The 18,911-nt window shown below is 53.0% G+C and overlaps 1 protein-coding gene across 1 annotated transcript; it reads right to left on the reverse strand.

The window, feature by feature from the left end:
* Window positions 1-567: 567 nt before the first annotated feature.
* On the reverse strand, window positions 568-11,234 carry MAML1 (mastermind like transcriptional coactivator 1). The gene is made up of 5 exons (XM_032395765.1): window positions 11,213-11,234; window positions 9,314-10,827; window positions 7,127-7,351; window positions 5,348-5,444; window positions 568-4,010 (listed from the first exon to the last, which is right to left on the reverse strand). Exons 1-5 carry the CDS (start codon window positions 11,232-11,234, stop codon window positions 3,031-3,033), a joined length of 2,838 nt encoding a protein of 945 aa, XP_032251656.1. The 3' UTR covers window positions 568-3,030.
* Between the last annotated feature and the right edge of the window lie 7,677 nt (window positions 11,235-18,911).

The following is an 18,911-nucleotide window of genomic DNA, read 5'->3' on the forward strand; positions in this document are numbered from 1 at the left end:
ACATCAGTTTCCACTTTGGGTGAGGGTCCAAAGACGATCTTCCCCACCTTCACGAGAAGGTCTGTAGGCCCGGGCTAGAGCTGCCGCCCAGCTTAGAGCAGCCATCCCGCCGGCCGGCACAGCCAAGGGGGAAGAGGCGTGAGTGCATTTGCCAGTGTGAAGACAAGGAAGGGTGGGTGTGCCGGAGCACGTGTTCTTACAAAAAAAAGGAGGGGACACTAAGTAGGCCCTGGGGGCTGCTCGGAGGGTAAGCCTCAGGGCTTCAAGTAAAACGTCTCAACTGCTAAGGACCTAAAGTATCCCTGAGTTACCTCCCGTTAGATACAAGGACCGGGCGGGCCCCAGAGAGGGGAGAGGGTGGTGGCCCCGAGGCCCACCCTCCTACCCGTCATCGTCATCGGGTAACAGATTGTTCCCTGAGGTAAGCCAGACCAAACGTCCCCCCTCCCTCCACCACGCAGTGGGCGGGCAGGTGCATCAGGGATGGACCCCCCCCCCCCAGGAGTCCTGCGCCGGTCCCCCGCCCTCCCTGCAGCCGCGTGAGCTCCAACACACAGGCGGTTTCCATACTAGCAAAATACTTTTATTATTTTATAATGATAAAAGAAGGAGAGTAAAGATTTCTTTTTGGTGTATACCAGAGTTAAGGGCGGTAGAAGAATAAGGGGATTAATGGGATTTTTATGCACTTTGATGACAATAAAAAGTTAACAATACCAACCGTTTGCCATAAAACTTATCATAGCTCCCCCAAAACACATATATAAAGGATCATAGTTTTAAAATCTATAAAAGTAAAAAATATACAGTCAGAAACTCTAACACTTATTTCCTCTTTAATATAAAATTGTAAACATTTATTTACACAAAGCAAATGTGTATAACAAAGTCCGAGCACCCTTCTTTTGAGTCATGGCTCCTGGAAGAGGGGATCTGCACTGAAGCGGAGGCATCTCCTCCCGACTCCCCAAAAACCAGATTCATAAATAAAGCCACGGGCAGCTCCCCGGGGGGACCCCAAGCATCACATTTTCTTGCTTCAACACTGCAGCGAAGAAGCCTGCTGTCCGTGCGGCGGCCCGAGGACTAAGGCAGGGGCGGCCCTCCCCAGGAGGGGACAGAGGTGAGCAGCCAGAGGGAGACCGGGACAGGAACAGGACCCATCACCAGCCTTCAGCCCGCTATTTTTGGTAGAAAACCCGCTGAAGTCACCCTCTTCCCCTTCAGATTGGGGAACTCGCACAGAGGGTGGAGTCTTCACTGGCTTTATGATTCATTCCCTTCTTTGAAAGCTAAATTCAGCATCTGGGGAGGGCAGGGAGGGCGTTTAAAGGGGAAACGGCCCAGACACCACCCAAGGTGGCAAATGGCTATTAGAGAAGAGGATCTGAGGGTCCAAGTACCCCCATGAAAGGCACTGCTGGTGCAGAATAATAACTCCTGTGCACAACCCTTGTCCCCTCAAAAGCCACTCAGGCTGCCCACGTGGGTATCTTCCCTGGCTCAATTCTTTACACAGGACACTCCTTGAACCATCCACTTTGAGACTCCAGGGAAATAAAAACGGGGTTTCGGTTTCTCCCGAGACCACTCTGCATGGAAGCCACTCTTCTCAGTGTCCTATCTGCTCTCCGACACTGTTTAAAAGGGTCTCAACCCTGCACTTACCATTTTGCTTTCGTTCTAACCCAAGTGCTCTCTCCATCTGTTCTGTCCAGAAACAGCCCACAGGTAACCCTCTGTTTTGTGGACTCTTAGCTTAGTCAAGTCCATAGACCTTCAGAGAGAAATCCACTCACATCTCGAGAAGGATGTATTAGTGTTATAAAGCCATTCTCTTTAAAAAGTGCAAGTCATCTGACATGGGAGAGTGGCGGAAGTGGTAAAACCAAGTGGGATTCTCTCCTTCGCCTGCCCCCCCCCCAGCGCTCCCTGCTTTCCCGCCTTCCCCCACACCTCTGCTTTCTGGGGAGGAGACGCCTTCCCGTCTACAACGCTGGGACTCCCCAGGGAATTCTAGTGACTCTTTCCCCACCAATCTAGTACACTGTCGCCTTCAAGAAGTTTTCCATTTGGCCCGGAGAGACAAAGAAGGGGAGGGAGGAAGGTCACAGAAACTGGAGATGGGGTGAAGACCTCCGTGCACAGCTCAGCTAGGATCACCTTCCTGACACATTAAATCCCAGTTTTCAGAGAAACTGCAGAAGGTGGGGAGTGACGACGAGAGAGGGGACACAGGCATCCCCAACTTTCCATTTCAGCACACAGCCCGGGGGCTGCCTGGGGGCGGGGGGGAGCACAGCACTGTGGGAGGGGGAGGCAGAGGCCGCATCTATGTCCCCAGCTCTGCTACCTCACGCATCCGGTTCCTTTTTGGCACATGCGGTCTCAGGCTGCGCTGACGGAAACGAGTTCCCAGGGACCCTCCCTTTCCCCTAAAGCGGACAAAGAGCAGGAATAAGAAAGGCTCTTGACCACAAGGAAACCCTCGGTTCCCAATGCCACGCAATTGGTTTAAACCACCACCTATCCTAATTGGTCTTCAAATCTTTAAAAAAAAAATTTAATCTTTTCTATGCTACAAATTGCAAATAGTTCTGCTATATGAAGTTGCAATGAAACCTGTCCCCAGCACGGGGGCAAGTGGAGAAATCTTGGATTAAGTCAACACGACGGCACAGATTTTTGCAAGCCTGACATCGTGGGGTTTCACTGTTCTTACTGTTCGGTTTTTTGGTCATTTGGATTGAAAACCACCTGTAGAACCCTGTCCTGCTGTCCCGACACCAGGCAACGGATACCAGCAGAGGGGCTGGGGACAGCCCGACCGACCGCGACTGCTGGCTGGAGCCGGGGGAGCCCCGCAGACCCTGGCCGGGGCCCGCCTCAGCCCTGGGGCTCTAGCCCCCCACCCCCACCCCGCCCGGTTCCCCGGGCCACGGGCTTTTGGTCCCAAGTAGTTGCTCTTTCTTGAATCTGAGAACAAAAATACAGGCTGTCTGAACACTGAGAACACTGCAAACCCTCCAGTTACTGAGGCCCTAAGAGGTCGTCCAAATCATTCATCCACTCTTCTGAAGTCCTGTTCTTCAGCAGGGAGTCGATCAGGTCGGCATCTCCGGCCATGCTGGCCAGCCCGCTGCCACCCGGCTGCCCGCTGTAGGCGAAGGGGAGCTCCTGGCCCGCAGTCCGCACGGGGTAGGCCTGAGCGCAGTGCAGTCCCGCCCGGCCTGCCATCGGCGGCGCCGGGCTCTGGCTGAAGGCCCCCAGCTCAGGGCCGCCGGGGCTCAGGCCCGGCAAGCCCGGCTGTGGGGCTCCCTGGGGAGGTGCTGGGGCGGGGGCACTGGTCCTCTGCTGCGCGCTCACCGGGGGCAGCATGGACCCCGCCGCAGCTGCCGAGCTCATGGGGGCCATGGGCCTGCTGGGCATCGCCTGGGAGAACTGGGGGCTGGACATTTTCAGGTGGGCCTGCTGCATGTGGAAACTGGAGGCTGCCGTGAAGGGGCTCACGGTGCTGCTCCCTGGGGTCTGGCCGCTCAAGTTCGGCAGGCCCTGATGTGGCCACGAGGGGTTCTGGCCTCCCATAGCGGCTGACACCCTCGGGACCTGTGGCTTGGTTAAGCCAGAGTTCAGGGTCCCCTTATTGTGCTGCTGGGAGAGGCCGGAGCTCCCCAGAGAATTCTGCCCATAGGCCGCGGAGACCGAGGTGTTCTGGCCCACGCCAGTCTGCCGTGCGATGTGGGCATGTCCGTTGGTGGCCTGTGGCGGGGGCTGGGCGACGATCTGGGTGATGCTGGAGGCCATGCCATAGAGACCGCCCTGCGGCAGGCTTTGGGAGCCAGTGAACTGGGCCACACCCCGGTCCTGCTGGCCTGAGTTTGAGGGGAGCGAGGAAACCGAAGTGTGCCCGGGGCCCATCGGCATCAGACTCCCGGCCTGAGGGAACCCTCGAGGACAGCTGGAGTTAGACGGCCCCAAGTTGTTCATGCCAGGCACAGCAGCGGAGGACCCTAGAAGACAGAGAGGAGCCGGGCAATCAAGCTGGCATTTCTTGGCCCACTGCCGCAGAGGGGCTCTACGACCCCAGCTGTAGGCGCTACGCTCTGGCGTGAAAGGCCAAACCAGAACACCGGGTATCCTGAGGTCAGTGGAGCCTCGAAGAAGACAGCCCTGGGGGCTGAAGGGGAGCAGGTTTCCTGCAGGGTGGAACGGAGGCCAGTCTGGAGCAGCGAGGAATTTAAGACCCGCTCAGAGGAAGGGGCCAACCCCAGGGCGGGGGAAGCCAGGAGACTCAATGATTCCCCCGTCAAAGTCCCACCCCGTTTCTGCTCTGTGGGAGCCCCCTGCCGGCACGGGGAGGAGGGGGACGGATCCGGCACGGGGTCTGCCTCGGGGAGGTAAGGGCTCTGTGCAGTGTGACCAGGTGATGACGACAGGTGGCAAGGCAGGGGACCAGAGGCTCAGTGCCTGGGAAGATCTGCGGAGGGCTTCAGAGAAACGGTGACAAAGACACTGGGTTTTAAAAGGATCGAATTTCAGTGATTTAACAGTTTGGAGAAACGGAGTATTCTAGATGGAGAAGAGAGCATGGAAGGGCATGGAGTTATGAGAGGCCGGCTGTGTGGGGAGCTCCGTGGCTGGGGTATTGGGAGGGTGTCCCCACCGGCTGGAGATGCAACTGGACAGACAGCCGTGGCCAGACTCAGGGGAGCTGGGGCTGCCACGTCAAGGGCAAGGCTGCAGAGCCACAGGGCGAGGGGATTGCAACAGTGGTTCCGGGGCTGGGTGGGGACTGCTAAAATCACTCAGGTGAGGGGTGCACGAGCTGTTGGCACCGTGGGGGTGAGAGAGGAAGGGTGTGAGGTCCTGTTTATTCCTGGAGGGACGGCCTGAGCCAGGGCAGCGAGGTTCCTCTGCACATCTGAGACCTCAGAGTGCTTCCCGCCCGTGACACCAAAGTGAGACAAAAGGAAGAAAAAGAAGAAGCAAAAGGCCATACAAACTACCCCAATTCTCTCCTTATCTGGAAAATAAGAGGGTCACTTTTTGAAGGCATGCAATGGCAGAAACAAAGAACTTTCTTAAGAATTACAGAAGCCATTTCCTGTTGATAAGCTATCCTCCGGCCAGGAAGGACTTTGCTTCAAAAGATGGCGCCACCAGAGCACTCGCCAAAGTGGCCTGCCCCCATGACCCTGTTCTCCCGGCCTGCAGGGGACCTAGAAAGCCGCGCTCCGCGGGCGACTAAACTTTCACAAGCAAGTCCATCTAGTCAGCCCCTAGCAGGAAGCCAGGCCAACGCAAGAGCCACCCGCTCTGCCCTGTGCCCACCTCCCCGGGCCCTCACCTGCGAACTGCCCGACCTGCTGGGGGAAGGTGCTCTGGGCTGGGTCTTGGTACTGGGGAGGTGGGCGCGTCAGGTGGCGCTGGAACTGCTGCTTTTCCTAGAAAACACCAAGAAGGAAAGACCAAAACAACAAGACCCACACAAAACAAAAACAAGAGTTAGAACAGACAGAAGCACACCCTACGTCTGTTACTCACAGATGCGTTCCCGCGGACATAATGCTCGTGGTTCCATTTGGGGGATTTTTAATAAACTGTGTGAAACAGAAGGATGGGGCAGATCTAAGGAGCAATGATTAAAAAAAAAAAAACACAAAAAACGGTGGTGTATTGGTTTAAAAAAACGATGAGGGGAGCGCCTGGGGGGCGCAGTGGGTTGAGCGTCCCACTCTTGGTTTCGGCTCAGGTCCTGGCCTTAAGACCATGAGATGGAGCCCTGCACTGGGCTCCGAGCTGGGCGTGGAGCCTGCTTACGATTCTCTCTCCCCCTGTGCCCCTCGCCCAATGTTGGGAGGACAGATCAGGGAAATGCTCATCAAAGCCACAATGACATCCCCTTCACACCCGCTAGGATGGCTAGAGCCAACAAGCCAAGTACGGGCAGGCTGTGGAGAGCCTGGCGCCCTCACACTGTGGTGGGAAAGCACAATGGGGCAGCCGCTTGGGAGCCCAGGCTGACAGCTCCTCACAGGGCCCCACATAAGAGCTGCCACGTGACCCAGCAATTCCGCCCCCGGGCATGCACTCAACAGAGCCGAAAACCTGCGACCGTAGTAAGAAGGGGGGACAACCCAAACGTCATCACCCGGTGAATGGATAAACCAAACGGCGCTTATCCACACGCGAGAGTACCGCTCAGCCACGGGAAGGAGGGAAGTGCGTGCTACAACACGGTGGCAACTTTTAATGGGCATGTGGTTTTTTAGGGGCTGAAAACGGATGAAATCGACTGTGGTGACTGTGCTGATGGTTGCACTACTGTGTGGATATGGTAAAAACCACTGAATTGTACACTTCAAATGGGTGGGGGGGAGGTCCTGGGACTCGAGTCCCAATAAAGCTGTTGTTTGTAAAAATGGCAGCACTGGGGCAGGGATGTGGGCCTTAAAGTCCTCCTCAGGCACCTTCGTCTTCTGGGTGGCTGCTTCTTCTCTTACAACTTTTAAAGCTGGACTTTGAAATCCCGAGCACCGCTGTCACCTTGGCGCCCGCGCACCGCACCCGGGGACCGGGCGGGTGAACTGCAGGACGTGGAGGGGGCTGGGCGGGCCTGGTTCCAGAACTTGAGGGCCTCGGGGACATTTCCATTCCCCTGTGTCATATTCTGGCTAATCACAAACTACACTTACCACAACGCTGGATCCCACAGTGAACCAGCAGACCAGGGAGCTCGGGGCTCTGGTAGTTGTGGATGCGGGGTATGGAAAAACGCCCCTCACAAATACAGTTTTAGCCACGGATTTGCCTTCCTGAATCCCCGCCAAGTGACACGAAAGCGGCTTCGGACACGGGCCCCCGCTGAGAAAGGCCACACTCCTGGGAAGCAGTTTAAAAGGGCAGAGGAGGGGCGCCCGGGTGGCTCGGTCCGTCGAGGGGAGTCTGCTTTAGATTCTCTCCCTCTGCCCCTCCAGCTGGTGCTCTCTCTCTCTCTCAAATAAATAAATCTTTAAAAAAAATTTAAAAGGGCAAAGGACACGCACACGCAGGCCCAGAGGCGCGCGCGCGCAGCGGAGCTGACGGCCGGGCAGGGCCGCGGGGGCGGCCCCCCCACCTCGCCTACCTGTTCCGCCAGCAGGTGCTGCTGCCTCTGTAAGAACTGCTGCTGCAGGTGCTTCTGCTGCTGCTCCCGCTGTTTCTGCTGGTCCAACAGCAGCTGGTGCTGCTTCAGGACGGCCGCCTGCTGCGGGCCGCTGAGATACGGGGCGCTGCCGCGCGTGCTGGCCGCCGAGGCGGCGGGCGGCTGGCTCCCCGCAGCGGCCACAGGGGCGCTGGGCGGGGGCTGCTCCTGGGCGCACAGAGGAGGGGGTCTCGGGTCAGCAGGAACACAGTGAAGTCTAGCAGGCCCGGTCGGCGCAGATTCTCCCCTGAAGCCTTGGCACCGCCCCCCCCAAGGCTGACCCCAGGGCCCGGGACCCCAGGCCGCACACCCGAGTGCCCAGGCAGAGCAAGGGGCAGCGTCACCAGAGCACGCGATCCCTGCTGCCTGCGGTGCCCACTGAAGCCCGAAGCCCGCACGTCCGCATGCCTGGCTTCCAGGCCGCGCGCTCTCCGGAATGCGTGCACGCAGATGCGCCCCCGGAGGAGGAACGCCCTGAGGGGCTCTGACGGATGGAGACCCGAGGTTCCAAGAAGTTCCAAGCGTGCCAACCTCGGGTCCCCAGGCGTGGGACTGCCCTCAGCTGCCCGAAACCGTACCACGTGTCCATCTGTGTAGGGCATTTTCCTGGGACCAGACTGCTGGGCTTTTGTCAGATACTCACACTCACAAAATACTGAGCATCGATGGAAACTTAAATAAATATTCTCAATTAATAGGTGGGCTAAAAGCTGAGAGTCATTAGCCCGTCAGAGGCTCCACAGTATTATCCCGTCGTGACTTACATTTTAAAAAGGGGAAAATTTAACTCGAAACAGGGACAAAGGTAAAAAGCAATGATCATTTAAATAAGCTTGACTTTTTGAGCTCCTTTCCAGTCTTTTAAGGTCTGTATATTTCATCCTTATAAGAAAGAGTCTGACCTTCGAGCAGACAGACCCTGGGTAATCCCCCCCCGCCCCCCCAGAAGCCTCTGGGCTCCAAGTGCTTTGTGAGGCGCTCTCAGGGATGCTCCCAGTGGCTGTGGAGAGTTTCCCGGCTGGTACCAGTGGCCGCATCAACATTTCCACGTGTGCTCTCCTGCTGAGAGGCCTGACCCGGTTCGGGGCTATTAGAAATAAGGATGCAATGAATATCCCGCGTATTACTTTCCTGTTTTTTTAGGGATTATTTCTTGCAGGGGTATAATGTGTCGATGCTTATGAACATTTTTATGGCTTAAGAAGAATATCTAACGCCAAATTACTTCCCACCAGCACCGTGCCCATGTGCACACCCTCATCAGCAGAGGGGCACTGATTTCCCAATTATTATTATTACCAACACCAGGTTTTTAATTTTTAAAATTTTGCAAACACACAAGGGTACCTGCAAAGGTACTGGCCACAGGCTTATAGTCGTGAAGACCGTGAGATGACAGGGCACACCAACATGAGGGCACGCCCCACCTTCCGCACCTGCTGCCAACCACTGTCAACAAGGATCAGGGATCTGTGCGTGTGGACACGGGGACAGTCTGGGACACGCCGTGGAGGGAGAAAAGCACGTGTGCTCCCCTCTGTCTTGGAGGAAGTCAGGGGAACAAGCCCTTGCCATGAGAAGGTTGCTAGGGAAAAGACCTCTCAGCACACATCTGAACATGAGCAGAAACGCAGTGATCGCGATAAAACTGGCCCGTGACCATTCTCCGTGACTCTGCCGGGCTGGAGCGTCACGCCTAGTTAGCCACGGAGTTTACAGGTGTCGGGGATCAGCTCTCCCCTTACTAAATCTTAAGGTATTTTGCACACAGAGATCTGAAAGGTGTTGTTTTTTTTTTCAAAGGCAAGGCCTCTAAGGAGCACATTAAACGTGACCTTTACCTGCAGAATACAGCCACCCGTGACTGGCTTTACGCTGTACGGCAGGCGGGAGACACTCGACGCCTCTGCCTAGGTGTCAGCTGATGCCTCAAACGTATGGATACTTTAAACCAAGTTGTACCAGGGAATTTTACCCTATTTCTGTTTATTCAGAATCGACCCTGGTTTGCTTGACCGATTTTCTCTCTCCAGAGACTCAAAGGACGCCGGTAGCTGCTCCCTCCCTCTCTCTCTCCCTCCCTCCGACCATAGGGGTACACAGTGACAGAGAGGGAAGCTGGGAGCTCACCTGGCTGGGTGGAACCAGTGATCGGAAGGGCATGTTCCCTGGCTTTGGTTTCATCATAAACAAGGAGTTCTGCTCATTGCTTAGATGAGGCAGCTGCTGGGGAAGGTAAGCCATGAGGGCGGTCTTGCTCTGGCCGGACGCAGGGCCGCCTTGCCCGCAGTCGGCTTTGTAATGAGACAGGGGTTTGGTGTTGCCGTAGTCCAGCACCGAGCCCTGGTTAGGCACGGCGCTCTGATTCAAGTTACTTGGCGGTGGGTGACTCAGCAGGTTCACGTGGCCGGCCTGGAGGTAGGGGCCTCCGGGCCGCGGGGAGCTCTTGTTCACTCCGGGCATCATGAGCAGTTTGGAGTTGGTGAAGTCTTGCTTGTAGCCGGGAGGGCTGGCAGGCTTCTCTAGGGGATAAGGGACGTTTAAGGGGCTGTGGGAGGGGCCCGTCTGCTGCCATGTGGACATCTGGCCTGGGGCTGGCGCCTGGGTGGCCTGCTGCGGGTTCTGGAGCATCTGCTCACGCTTCTGCTTGGCGGCGATCTGCTGCAGCTGGTGGGCAGAGGACAGCTCGGCGGCCCCTCCCGGGCCCTGGCTGGACAACACTACACTGGAGAGGGCTCTTGGTGCATTCTGGGCCTGGGCTGATGCCGGCATCAGGCTGGGACTGGGATTGTCGGCCCCGGGCTGACCAGAGGCGTGGAACAGAGGCGGAGCGCCCCCCAGGCTGGGCGCATCTGTGCTCATGGGGCCGGCTGAAGGCCCCATAAAGGTCTGTCCTGCAGACCCAGCCCTCACTTGTGGAGAGCCTAACTGCTCTTGTTCAAAGGCTGCTGGAGAGAATTCTGTCTTAATATTAATATCCTGGGCCAAGGGGGTCTGGGTGGCCGACCCAGAAGACTCTGGGTCCTTCTTTTCTTCAAAGTCCTCGTTAAACAGATCCTTCATGTCTTCATCGGGCACTGACCTGTTCAGCTCCTCAATGAGCTCCTTCCACTCCTGCTCGTTAAGGTTGAGGTCAGGCATGAGGTTGCTCTGGGATATGGAGCCCCCGGCCCCTGTGATCATGCATGGCAGGTCATCGACGGGCTCCTGCTTCAGCTCTTTATTCAGGCTCAGAGGAAAGGGCTCGCCGGGATTGCTTCCCCCGTTCAAGTGGAGGCTCGAGTCCACCAGACATTTCTTACTGACGGAGTCCAACCCCAGGGGGTGCTTCCCGCTGGCCTGCAGTGCCTCGGCGCCCGGCTGGTCAGGCTGCCCCAGGGGGGAGGCCGGGGGCAGGCCGTTGGAAGCGACGGCTACCCCCAGAGGGGCCTCTCGCCGGGTCTTCTTGTGTCCAGGAAAGAGGTCTCCATAGCCATTCTGCTGCTCACCATTCTGAGGGGAGGTGGTGCTCTCGAGGTTCCTCTTCACTGTATCGTGGAGATGCTGCAAAACACGGACAAGAGGGACTTCAAACACAACGGCACGCGGGAGGCCCCTCCTAACGGTGAGGGAGTCAGGGCCCCCATCCCCGCAGCGCTCTCCAGCTTACACCCCCCCACACCTCCCCTCTCCCAGGTCCTCCGGCGCTGCAGGAAAGCGAGCCCACGTCCATCAGTGCCTGGGTCCCTGACTTCTGCGGCCCTCTCCTCCTGCAGGACGCAAGCCCGGTGCTGCCCACAGTCGTCTAGGCGGAGGGTGTGCCCGAGAATGGAGCCAATGAGAAAGAACCAGAAGATACATTCGCGTTCTTGAGGGCACCACCTAAGTCCTGGTTCTACAGGAGCCCAGTGCCCCTGGACTTGTCACTTCGGGGAACCAAAACATTCCTCCTTGTGTTTAAGCTGATTTAACTCAGATTCCTTCCGCTTTCCGCGGGAGGAGCCCTGGCTGCTAGGGGCTCCTTCTCAGGCCTTGGTGGGGGTGGCTCACGAGCACCAGGCTGCGCCGCCATTGTGTGGCTCAGGCCAGTTTCCCTGCCCTGTGCCTGGCCCCACCCCCTCTCTCTAGGCAGGGCTGCTCCCATACGAGCCCACCCTCCTCCCTGCTGGGGAGGCCCAAAGCAGCTTCCAGTCCCCTGCGCCCAGTCACCAGCCCCCACGAACCCCACCACTTCTTATGGAGAGCATCCCTCTGAACACAGCCAGTCTGTCTTGCATCGTTGTCCTTGCTTCCGCTGTGAGATCTGTTCGGCTAGCCTTTCTAACAGCCCACCTTGGGCCGGGGCCAAGTGCTGTGTGCACACTGCGGCATTCATGGGCCACGGGACGGACACACACACACACACACACGGCTACAGGTGATGACAAATGCCCTCCACAAGCAGCAGAGCAACAGTGCCCCGAGCCGGGAGTCCAGGCGCAGGAGTTTCGTGAAGAGAACGTGACAACTGGAGTGGGGAGGAGAGAAGGTGGTATCTTTCCACTCTTCCCCCAGCCTCGTTTTCAACCCCCGGGACATGATTCCTCCATCAGCGGAGATGCCTACAATTAGTCCTCACATGGTGCTGCTCCTTTACAGTTTTAATTTTGTTACATTTTTGTCCTTCACCCTCCCTCCCACTGACCCTAAGCATCTACACTGTGCTATTTACAAAGTTCCAAATAGTAGCTTTCATTATTATCTTTAAATAGCGATCAGAAGAGTCCTAGCATCCAGAACTCCGTACTGCTGTCCTCTGGCTACAGAGAAGGGCTACACGGACCCACCGCAGCGGCCTGAGGAGCCTGCGTGCGTGAGTGCTCTGACCAGCGGTCCTGCCCAAGGCGACTCCTTGGGCACCAGCTCTCAGCAGCAAACCACCTCCTAGATACAAATGTGCAACGAGCAAGGAAACAAGGAGGGCAATTTTCTCAATCTGGAGTCCCAATTTCAATGCTCCCATTCCTTTTTTTAGCCCCACTGCAAGATTTTCCGATTTCTTTACTGTTAAAGGTGACTGCACAGGGCTCTATAAATCCTAGCTGAGTCCGTATTTCTCTAAATCCATATCTGGGTACCTAAGTTAGCTCAGAAAAACTTAGGGATACTCAACAGATGGAAGAGAGGTGTAAGCTGAACAGGATCCTCGGATCCTACAAGACGGCTGCCTTACTTTCATGTGCGTTCTTCTGCTTCCTGCTGCCACCTAGAGGCGGGAGGGGGGAAGGGACCCATGCTCTTAAAATGGACCTTTGTAAGATCTACTGTTGGAAAGTTTCCTTTGGGGAAGGGCAATTCATAGCCATTTAATCCGTCACAAGGAAATCAAAATGAGCTGCTGGTTTTTCTTGGATTTTTATTCTTTCTATTATTTTCTTTTTGGAAAATCATTTGTTCCTCAGTGTCAGCTTTGGGCTGTCTGTAAACCTGGGAGCCCAGTTTTCCATTCTCCTAAGGGGTAAGATGGAAATCCAGGAGGTCAGGGCACTTGATGAGTCAGCTGGTTGTCCCAGATTAGAAACAGAACCCTTCTTTGCCCTAACAATTATAAAAGCTACCACTCCTTCTTTCAATATCCGCATGCAAACAGCTGCAGACAAGTTCCAAAGTAACAACTCAATTTTGCAATCCAATTACTTTCAGCCAAAGGAAACACCAGGCCATTTTCTCAACTGCTCACAAAATGTAACTGGAATGATGTAGGCAGGGGTGAGGAGGGTGGAATGTGGTGGCCCATTTGCAGGAGTGCCTGGGCACTGGAGAGGAAGACGAAGATGGGTAAACCACGGAGACTCATCTCTGGGAATTTACAACAGAGATGGGCAGACAGCCTGAACGGATTATAAATTATATAAGAACAAACACAGTTAAGAGAAAGCATACAAAACCGGCTGCCATAGATAAACACACGGGCTTGCTCTCAGTGTATCTGGTACTTCTGGGTGCTCAGCTCAGAGGCTCCTGTCCTAACTATGGAATGGTCTCGTGGTACACAGGGTTCCAGGAGGATCCGGTCCTGGGATAACGTGATCTGGTGTTCGTTTCCCTCTCAAGGGGGTTTTGTTAAAGGGTACCACATGCCTGATGGTAAGCTGGAGGCCCTGCATGCTCACCCAGTCTTCCACCAAAGCACCCTGCAGGCCTGACTCCCAGGCCAGCCTTTGCCACCCACCACTGAAGTTCCAGTGTGCTTTCTGGTCAGACTAACCACAGGTAACACCTATACTCTTCCACTAACAAACACATGTGGCAGCTTAAGACAGGGGTGGCTCTCTCCTCCATATTCCTTATGTGTGGGCAGTCACCTGGGGCAGCCACCAGTGCTTTCTGCCCCTTCTCAGGGTCATCTCTCTCCTCGGTCATCTTCCTATCAGCCAAATACAAGCCCTCCCCCTCAACCCCGGCCCAAGAGTTAGCACCCTGACCCACTGCAATACGGCTTCCATCCTCTGGGGAGCTGACGCGATGCTGAATTGGGCGGGGGGGTAGAAGGGAGACTTCAGGGCTGCTTTCCCCAAGGCAGGCAATGACCTTGATGCTGCTAAACACAGTTCACATTTTCAGTCTTTCCCTCCATCATCTGCTTCTTAATAATTTCCTGCATCTTTAAAGCTCTCTGTCTTCATATTTCTTTACCACAGAATCTTGCTTTCTCTTCTACTTTTCTGGTTGTTCCTTCTACTCTCCTTTGAGGTAGGTCCAAATGAGTATGGGAGTCCTCTCTCCTCTTTTTCTTTTTTTTTAATTTTAATTTTTTAATTTTTTAATTTTTTTTTAAGATTTTGTTTATTTATTTGACAGAGAGAGACACAGTGAGAGAGGGAACACAAGCAGGGGGAGTGGGAGAGGGAGAAGCAGGCTTCCCATGGAGCAGGGAGCCCGATGCGGGGCTCGATCCCAGGACCCTGGAACCATGACCTGAGCTGAAGGCAGACGCTTAACGACTGAGCCACCCAGGCGCCACCTTTTTTTAAAATTTTTAAAAAAGATTTATATATTCATTTGAGAGAGAGAGCATGCATGCGAGTGCACGAGCAGGGGGGAGGGGCAGAGGGAGAGGGGGAGAGAGAATCCCCAAGCAGACTCCTCTCCGAGTGCAGAGACCAACGCAGGGCTCAATCCCACGACCCACGAGATCATGACCTGAGACGAAACCAAGAGTTGGACACCCAACTGACTGAGCCAACCCAGTGCCCCTCTCCTCTTTTTATTCTATACATACTCTGAGTGATCTTATCCACTCCCAAGGCTCCAAATTCCTATGACTGAGCATCACACTCAGAATAAACCCATCTGCCAGGGATCAAGTGCTGATCTATCAGCCCTTGCCCTCCATCCAACCTCCTTTTCCATGCTCCCCCATGTACAGCACACTGAGTCACACCAGCCTTCTTAGAGATCCTCAAACGTGCCCCCTCATTCCTGCCTCAGGGCCTTTGGATTTGTTCTTCTCTTTGCCCAAAACACTTCTTCCTCATCTCCCTAGGGGTGGCTTAGCACATAATTCGGGTCCCTTATCTCCTAAAAGTCATAGAACAACTATTCTCCATCTCTCCAGCCTATCTCCTTGTTAATTCCCCCAGAGGCACTCAGGTGAATAAGCCTAGCTTCCCCCCATTAGAATGAAAAGCAGAGACCCAGTACCTAGAACAGTGCCTGGCACCCAGTAAGTATTTGTGAATGAATATGCTCTCTTACCCCAACGTCAACAGAGCTCCAGACTCCTGTTTGTCCAACCACCTACCTGGTGTGTGGGGTGTACCACAGATAATTCAGACTTAATCTGTCCAAACCTGAAGCAGCTTCTCCCCACTCCCGTTTTCCTTTCTCTGTTCCTGTCCCAGACAATGTCACTACCGTCCACCTAGTCACATAAGCCAGAACGGGAGAGCCACTCTAGCCCCTCCTTCTCTACTACTCCTCATGTCCAATCAGCACCCTAGTCCTGCTGAGCCCACCTCCTCAGCATTCTTGGGTCTCCACACTTCTCTCCATCCACTAACACTAACTTCTCTCGCTTGACTCATTCCAACCACGTCTACAGCTAGTCTCGTTAACAATCTCTGCCCTCATCTACATTCCGTACTATGTTCAGAGTGCCTGCACCGAAGGGCAAATCTGATCCTGTCACTCTCCTCCTGAAAGCTCTTCAATGGCACCTCGTCGCCCTCAGGTCTTCATAACCCTGAACTGGGCTCCGCCGCCCTCCCGGCTCTGGTACTGGTGTAACTCCCCAGCAGCTTTCCAACCACACCCATGCTGTGCACCAGCGGTAAGGCTCGCTGGAATGCCGCAGAAGTGTAGGCTGAAACATAGAAGCCCTTAACTTTTTAGGGCAGCAATTCAACCTAATACCATGCTCACGTTTCCTTTTCCCCTATGTTCCTACTGTACCCTGTACGGACACTCAGGAACCCTGACTGTTGGTGGAAAGGACCATCTCCAGGTAAAGCTGATCTACTTTCAGGCAACATTCAAGATTCCAATGATTTGAGGGAAAATGTGGGAAATCCGTGTCGAGTAGCAACCGTGGTAGGGCACGAATCTGAGCCAAATGCCACAGGGACAAGTCATTACTTCCTCAGCGGCCTTACTGACCGCCCAGCACCTGCACTTTGACTACTCCTCATGGTGTCAGAATCTCACGTGCCCTTCAAAGCAGATGAAAGTCTGATTACATGAGGCTTCCCAAGGTGTGAGCATTTGGGGCTCGCAGGAAGGATCTGCTGCCGATCATCCTCGCGGCCCTGCCTCCCTGCTCATCAGACTGGGAAGGGCCCACGTCAACTCTGCTTCCACCTGTGAGGCTGGCTGAGCGAGGCGGTGTCTCGGTATGAAACACAAGCCGCAGGGAGTGAGTCAGAGCTTCAAGCCCTGAGACGAGTACCACCCCTCTGCCAAGCACAAAGAATCCCACCCATCAAGGTGCTGTGACCAGAAAAACGGGCTGTGCCATGAGGAACTCACACACACATACTGAAGAAAAAGAAAAATACCACAGAACCAAATATAACCTGCTACTAAAGATTCCCACTTTTAAGATGATATTTGTCTTAACAGTTGGAATCCTCAGTGATTTAGAAGTACGGTAAATATTAAAGAGATCTGTAAACACTACTCCTTGCCACTGAATCCACCTATAAGGACAAACTGAAAATGGCAAGTTCCAAGAAATGCATTTTCCAGAAAAATTTATACTTTGGGGTCCAGACATTTTTACCATCATTTTTTAAATGTTTTATTTTTAACGAATTATAGGTTCCTGTGTCAACGATACTCAAATTAAAAAAATTTAAAAAAGAAAAAAGAACTTGAGGTTCATAGGAAATTGGAAATAGAGTACAGAGAGGTCCTGTGTATCCCTCCCCCAGTTTCCCCCAACGGTGTTCGCATGCATTGCTCATTCCCAAGATCCTACTAGTTGCCAGACACCGCCCTATGCAAGCTGAGCACAAAACAGTCATAAACTCAGATATGCACTAGGTTGTTACTATACTCTAGGCAGGGCACTGGGCACTGGGATAAAAAGACAAGACATAGCTCCTGCTCCCACCAGCTGGGATGAGATGGCGAAGCTAGGGAGGCAGAACAGAGTCTTATGGGAGGAAGGAGAAGGGGGCACCCGAATTAGGCATTAAAAGAACAAAGAAGTCATCCAGAAGCAAGGGGCAGGCATTCCAGGCTGAGAGGCAAAAGCAAGGAGACACAAATGAGCACTGAGTGGGAGTGGACAGAAGGAGGCAAGCAGAAAAAATGAGTAGTAGTTTCATGCTGCTCACGAGTAAATGGCACAACAGGAAGTGCTGAAAGTCACGCTGGGAATGGACGGTGATGGCCCCGAAATTGTATTTAATAATGTGAAATTTCCAAAAATGTACAAAACTAGAGAGAACAGTACACTGAACCCTCGTGTGCCCCTCACCCAACTTAAACAACTCTTAGTATTTGGCCATTTTGTTGCATTTCTACCTCCCTATTCCCCACCCCCCAAACTGGATTTTTTAAGAAACAAATCCTGGGCATAATACCATTCAATCCACAAATACTTCATTACATATCTCTAAAAAGTAAAAACTCTTAAAAATATACATGTGTGTATAATATCGCAATACCATTATCACACCTAAAACATTAACAATTATTATCCCCACCTCAAACACATTAGAACGGCTACTATCCAAAACAAACAAACAAAAAAACAAAATAACAGGTGTTGGCAAGGACATTTGTGCACTGTTGGTGGAAATGAAAATGGTGCATCTGCTATGGAAAACAGTTTGGTGGTTCCTCAAAAAATAAAAACCTAGATTTACCATGTTAGTCAGCAATACCATTTCTAAAAGAATTCCATTTCCAAAAGCACTGAAAGCAAGGACTTGAACAGATATTTGTTGACCATGTTCATAGCTACGTATTCACGGTAGCCAAAAGGTGGAAGCAACCCAAGAGTTCATCAATGGATGAATGAATAAACTCCATACAATGGAATATTATTCAGCCTTAAAAAGCAAAGACATTCTGACACGTGCTATAATATGGAGGAACCTTGAGGCCTCAGGTGAAATAAACCCATCACAAAAGGATAAATACTGTATAATTCCACTTACATACGGTACCTAGAGTCATCGAACTCAGAGACAGAAAGGACAAGGGTGGGGCGCCTGGGTGGCTCAGTTGGTTGAGCGACTGCCTTCGGCTCAGGTCATGATCCTGGAGTCCCTGGATCGAGTCCCGCATCGGGCTCCCTGCTCAGCAGGGAGTCTGCTTCTCTCTCTGACCCTCCCCCCTCTCATGTACTCGCTCTCTCTCATTCTCTCTCAAATAAATAAATAAAATCTTTAAAAAAAAAAAAAAAAAAAAAAAAGAAAGGACAAGGGTGGTTTCCGGGGGCTGCGGGGAGAGGGAAGTAGGGAGCTAGTGTTTCCGTTCTGTAAGAAAAGAGCTATGGAAATGGATAGTGGTGGTGGTTGCACAAATAATGTGAAAGTACTTAATACTAGGGTGTACACTTAAGAATGGTTAAGCTGGTAAATTTATACACACACACACACACACACACACACGTGTGTGTATTTTTTTTTTTTTTTTAAGAGGGAGAGGGAGAGAAAGAATCCCAAGTAGGCTCCACGCTCAGCGTGGAGCTCAACACGGGGCTTGATCCTACAACCCTCTGAGATCATGACCTGAGCTGAAACCAAGTCGGGTACTTAATCAACTGTGCCATCCAGGCACCCCTTGTTTTATTTTATTACAATTAAAAAAATTAATTCTTTATTATCATCCTGTAGGCCAGCAGTGTTCAAGTTTCCCTGTCTCAAGATCTTTTGCAAACAAACAAAATAACCCCTTTATTATGGAAAATTTCAAATATACACTAAAGTAGAGAGAAAGTAGAATGACCCTCCATGCACTCACTGTCCAAGTGAAACTACGCCTGTCCCGTTTTGTCTCCTTCATACCCTACCCCTGGGCTAACCTAGCAATCACATCATTTCCCCTTAAATAGTTCAGCATGCATCACTAAAATATGAAAGCTCTTTGAAAAATAACCATAACACCATTACTGCATGTCAAAAATAAAAATCAAATTGTTGCTACAGTTGGTTTATTCAAGTCAGGATCCAATACACTGCATCTGGTTGACATGCTCTTAGGATTCTGAATATATAACAGTTCTCTCTCCCTTTCTTGACTTTGCCATTTATTTGTC

This window comes from Phoca vitulina, unplaced genomic scaffold (genome assembly GCF_004348235.1).
Source record: "Phoca vitulina isolate PV1807 unplaced genomic scaffold, GSC_HSeal_1.0 scaffold87, whole genome shotgun sequence".
In the NCBI taxonomy this organism is placed as follows: Eukaryota; Metazoa; Chordata; class Mammalia; order Carnivora; family Phocidae; genus Phoca; species Phoca vitulina.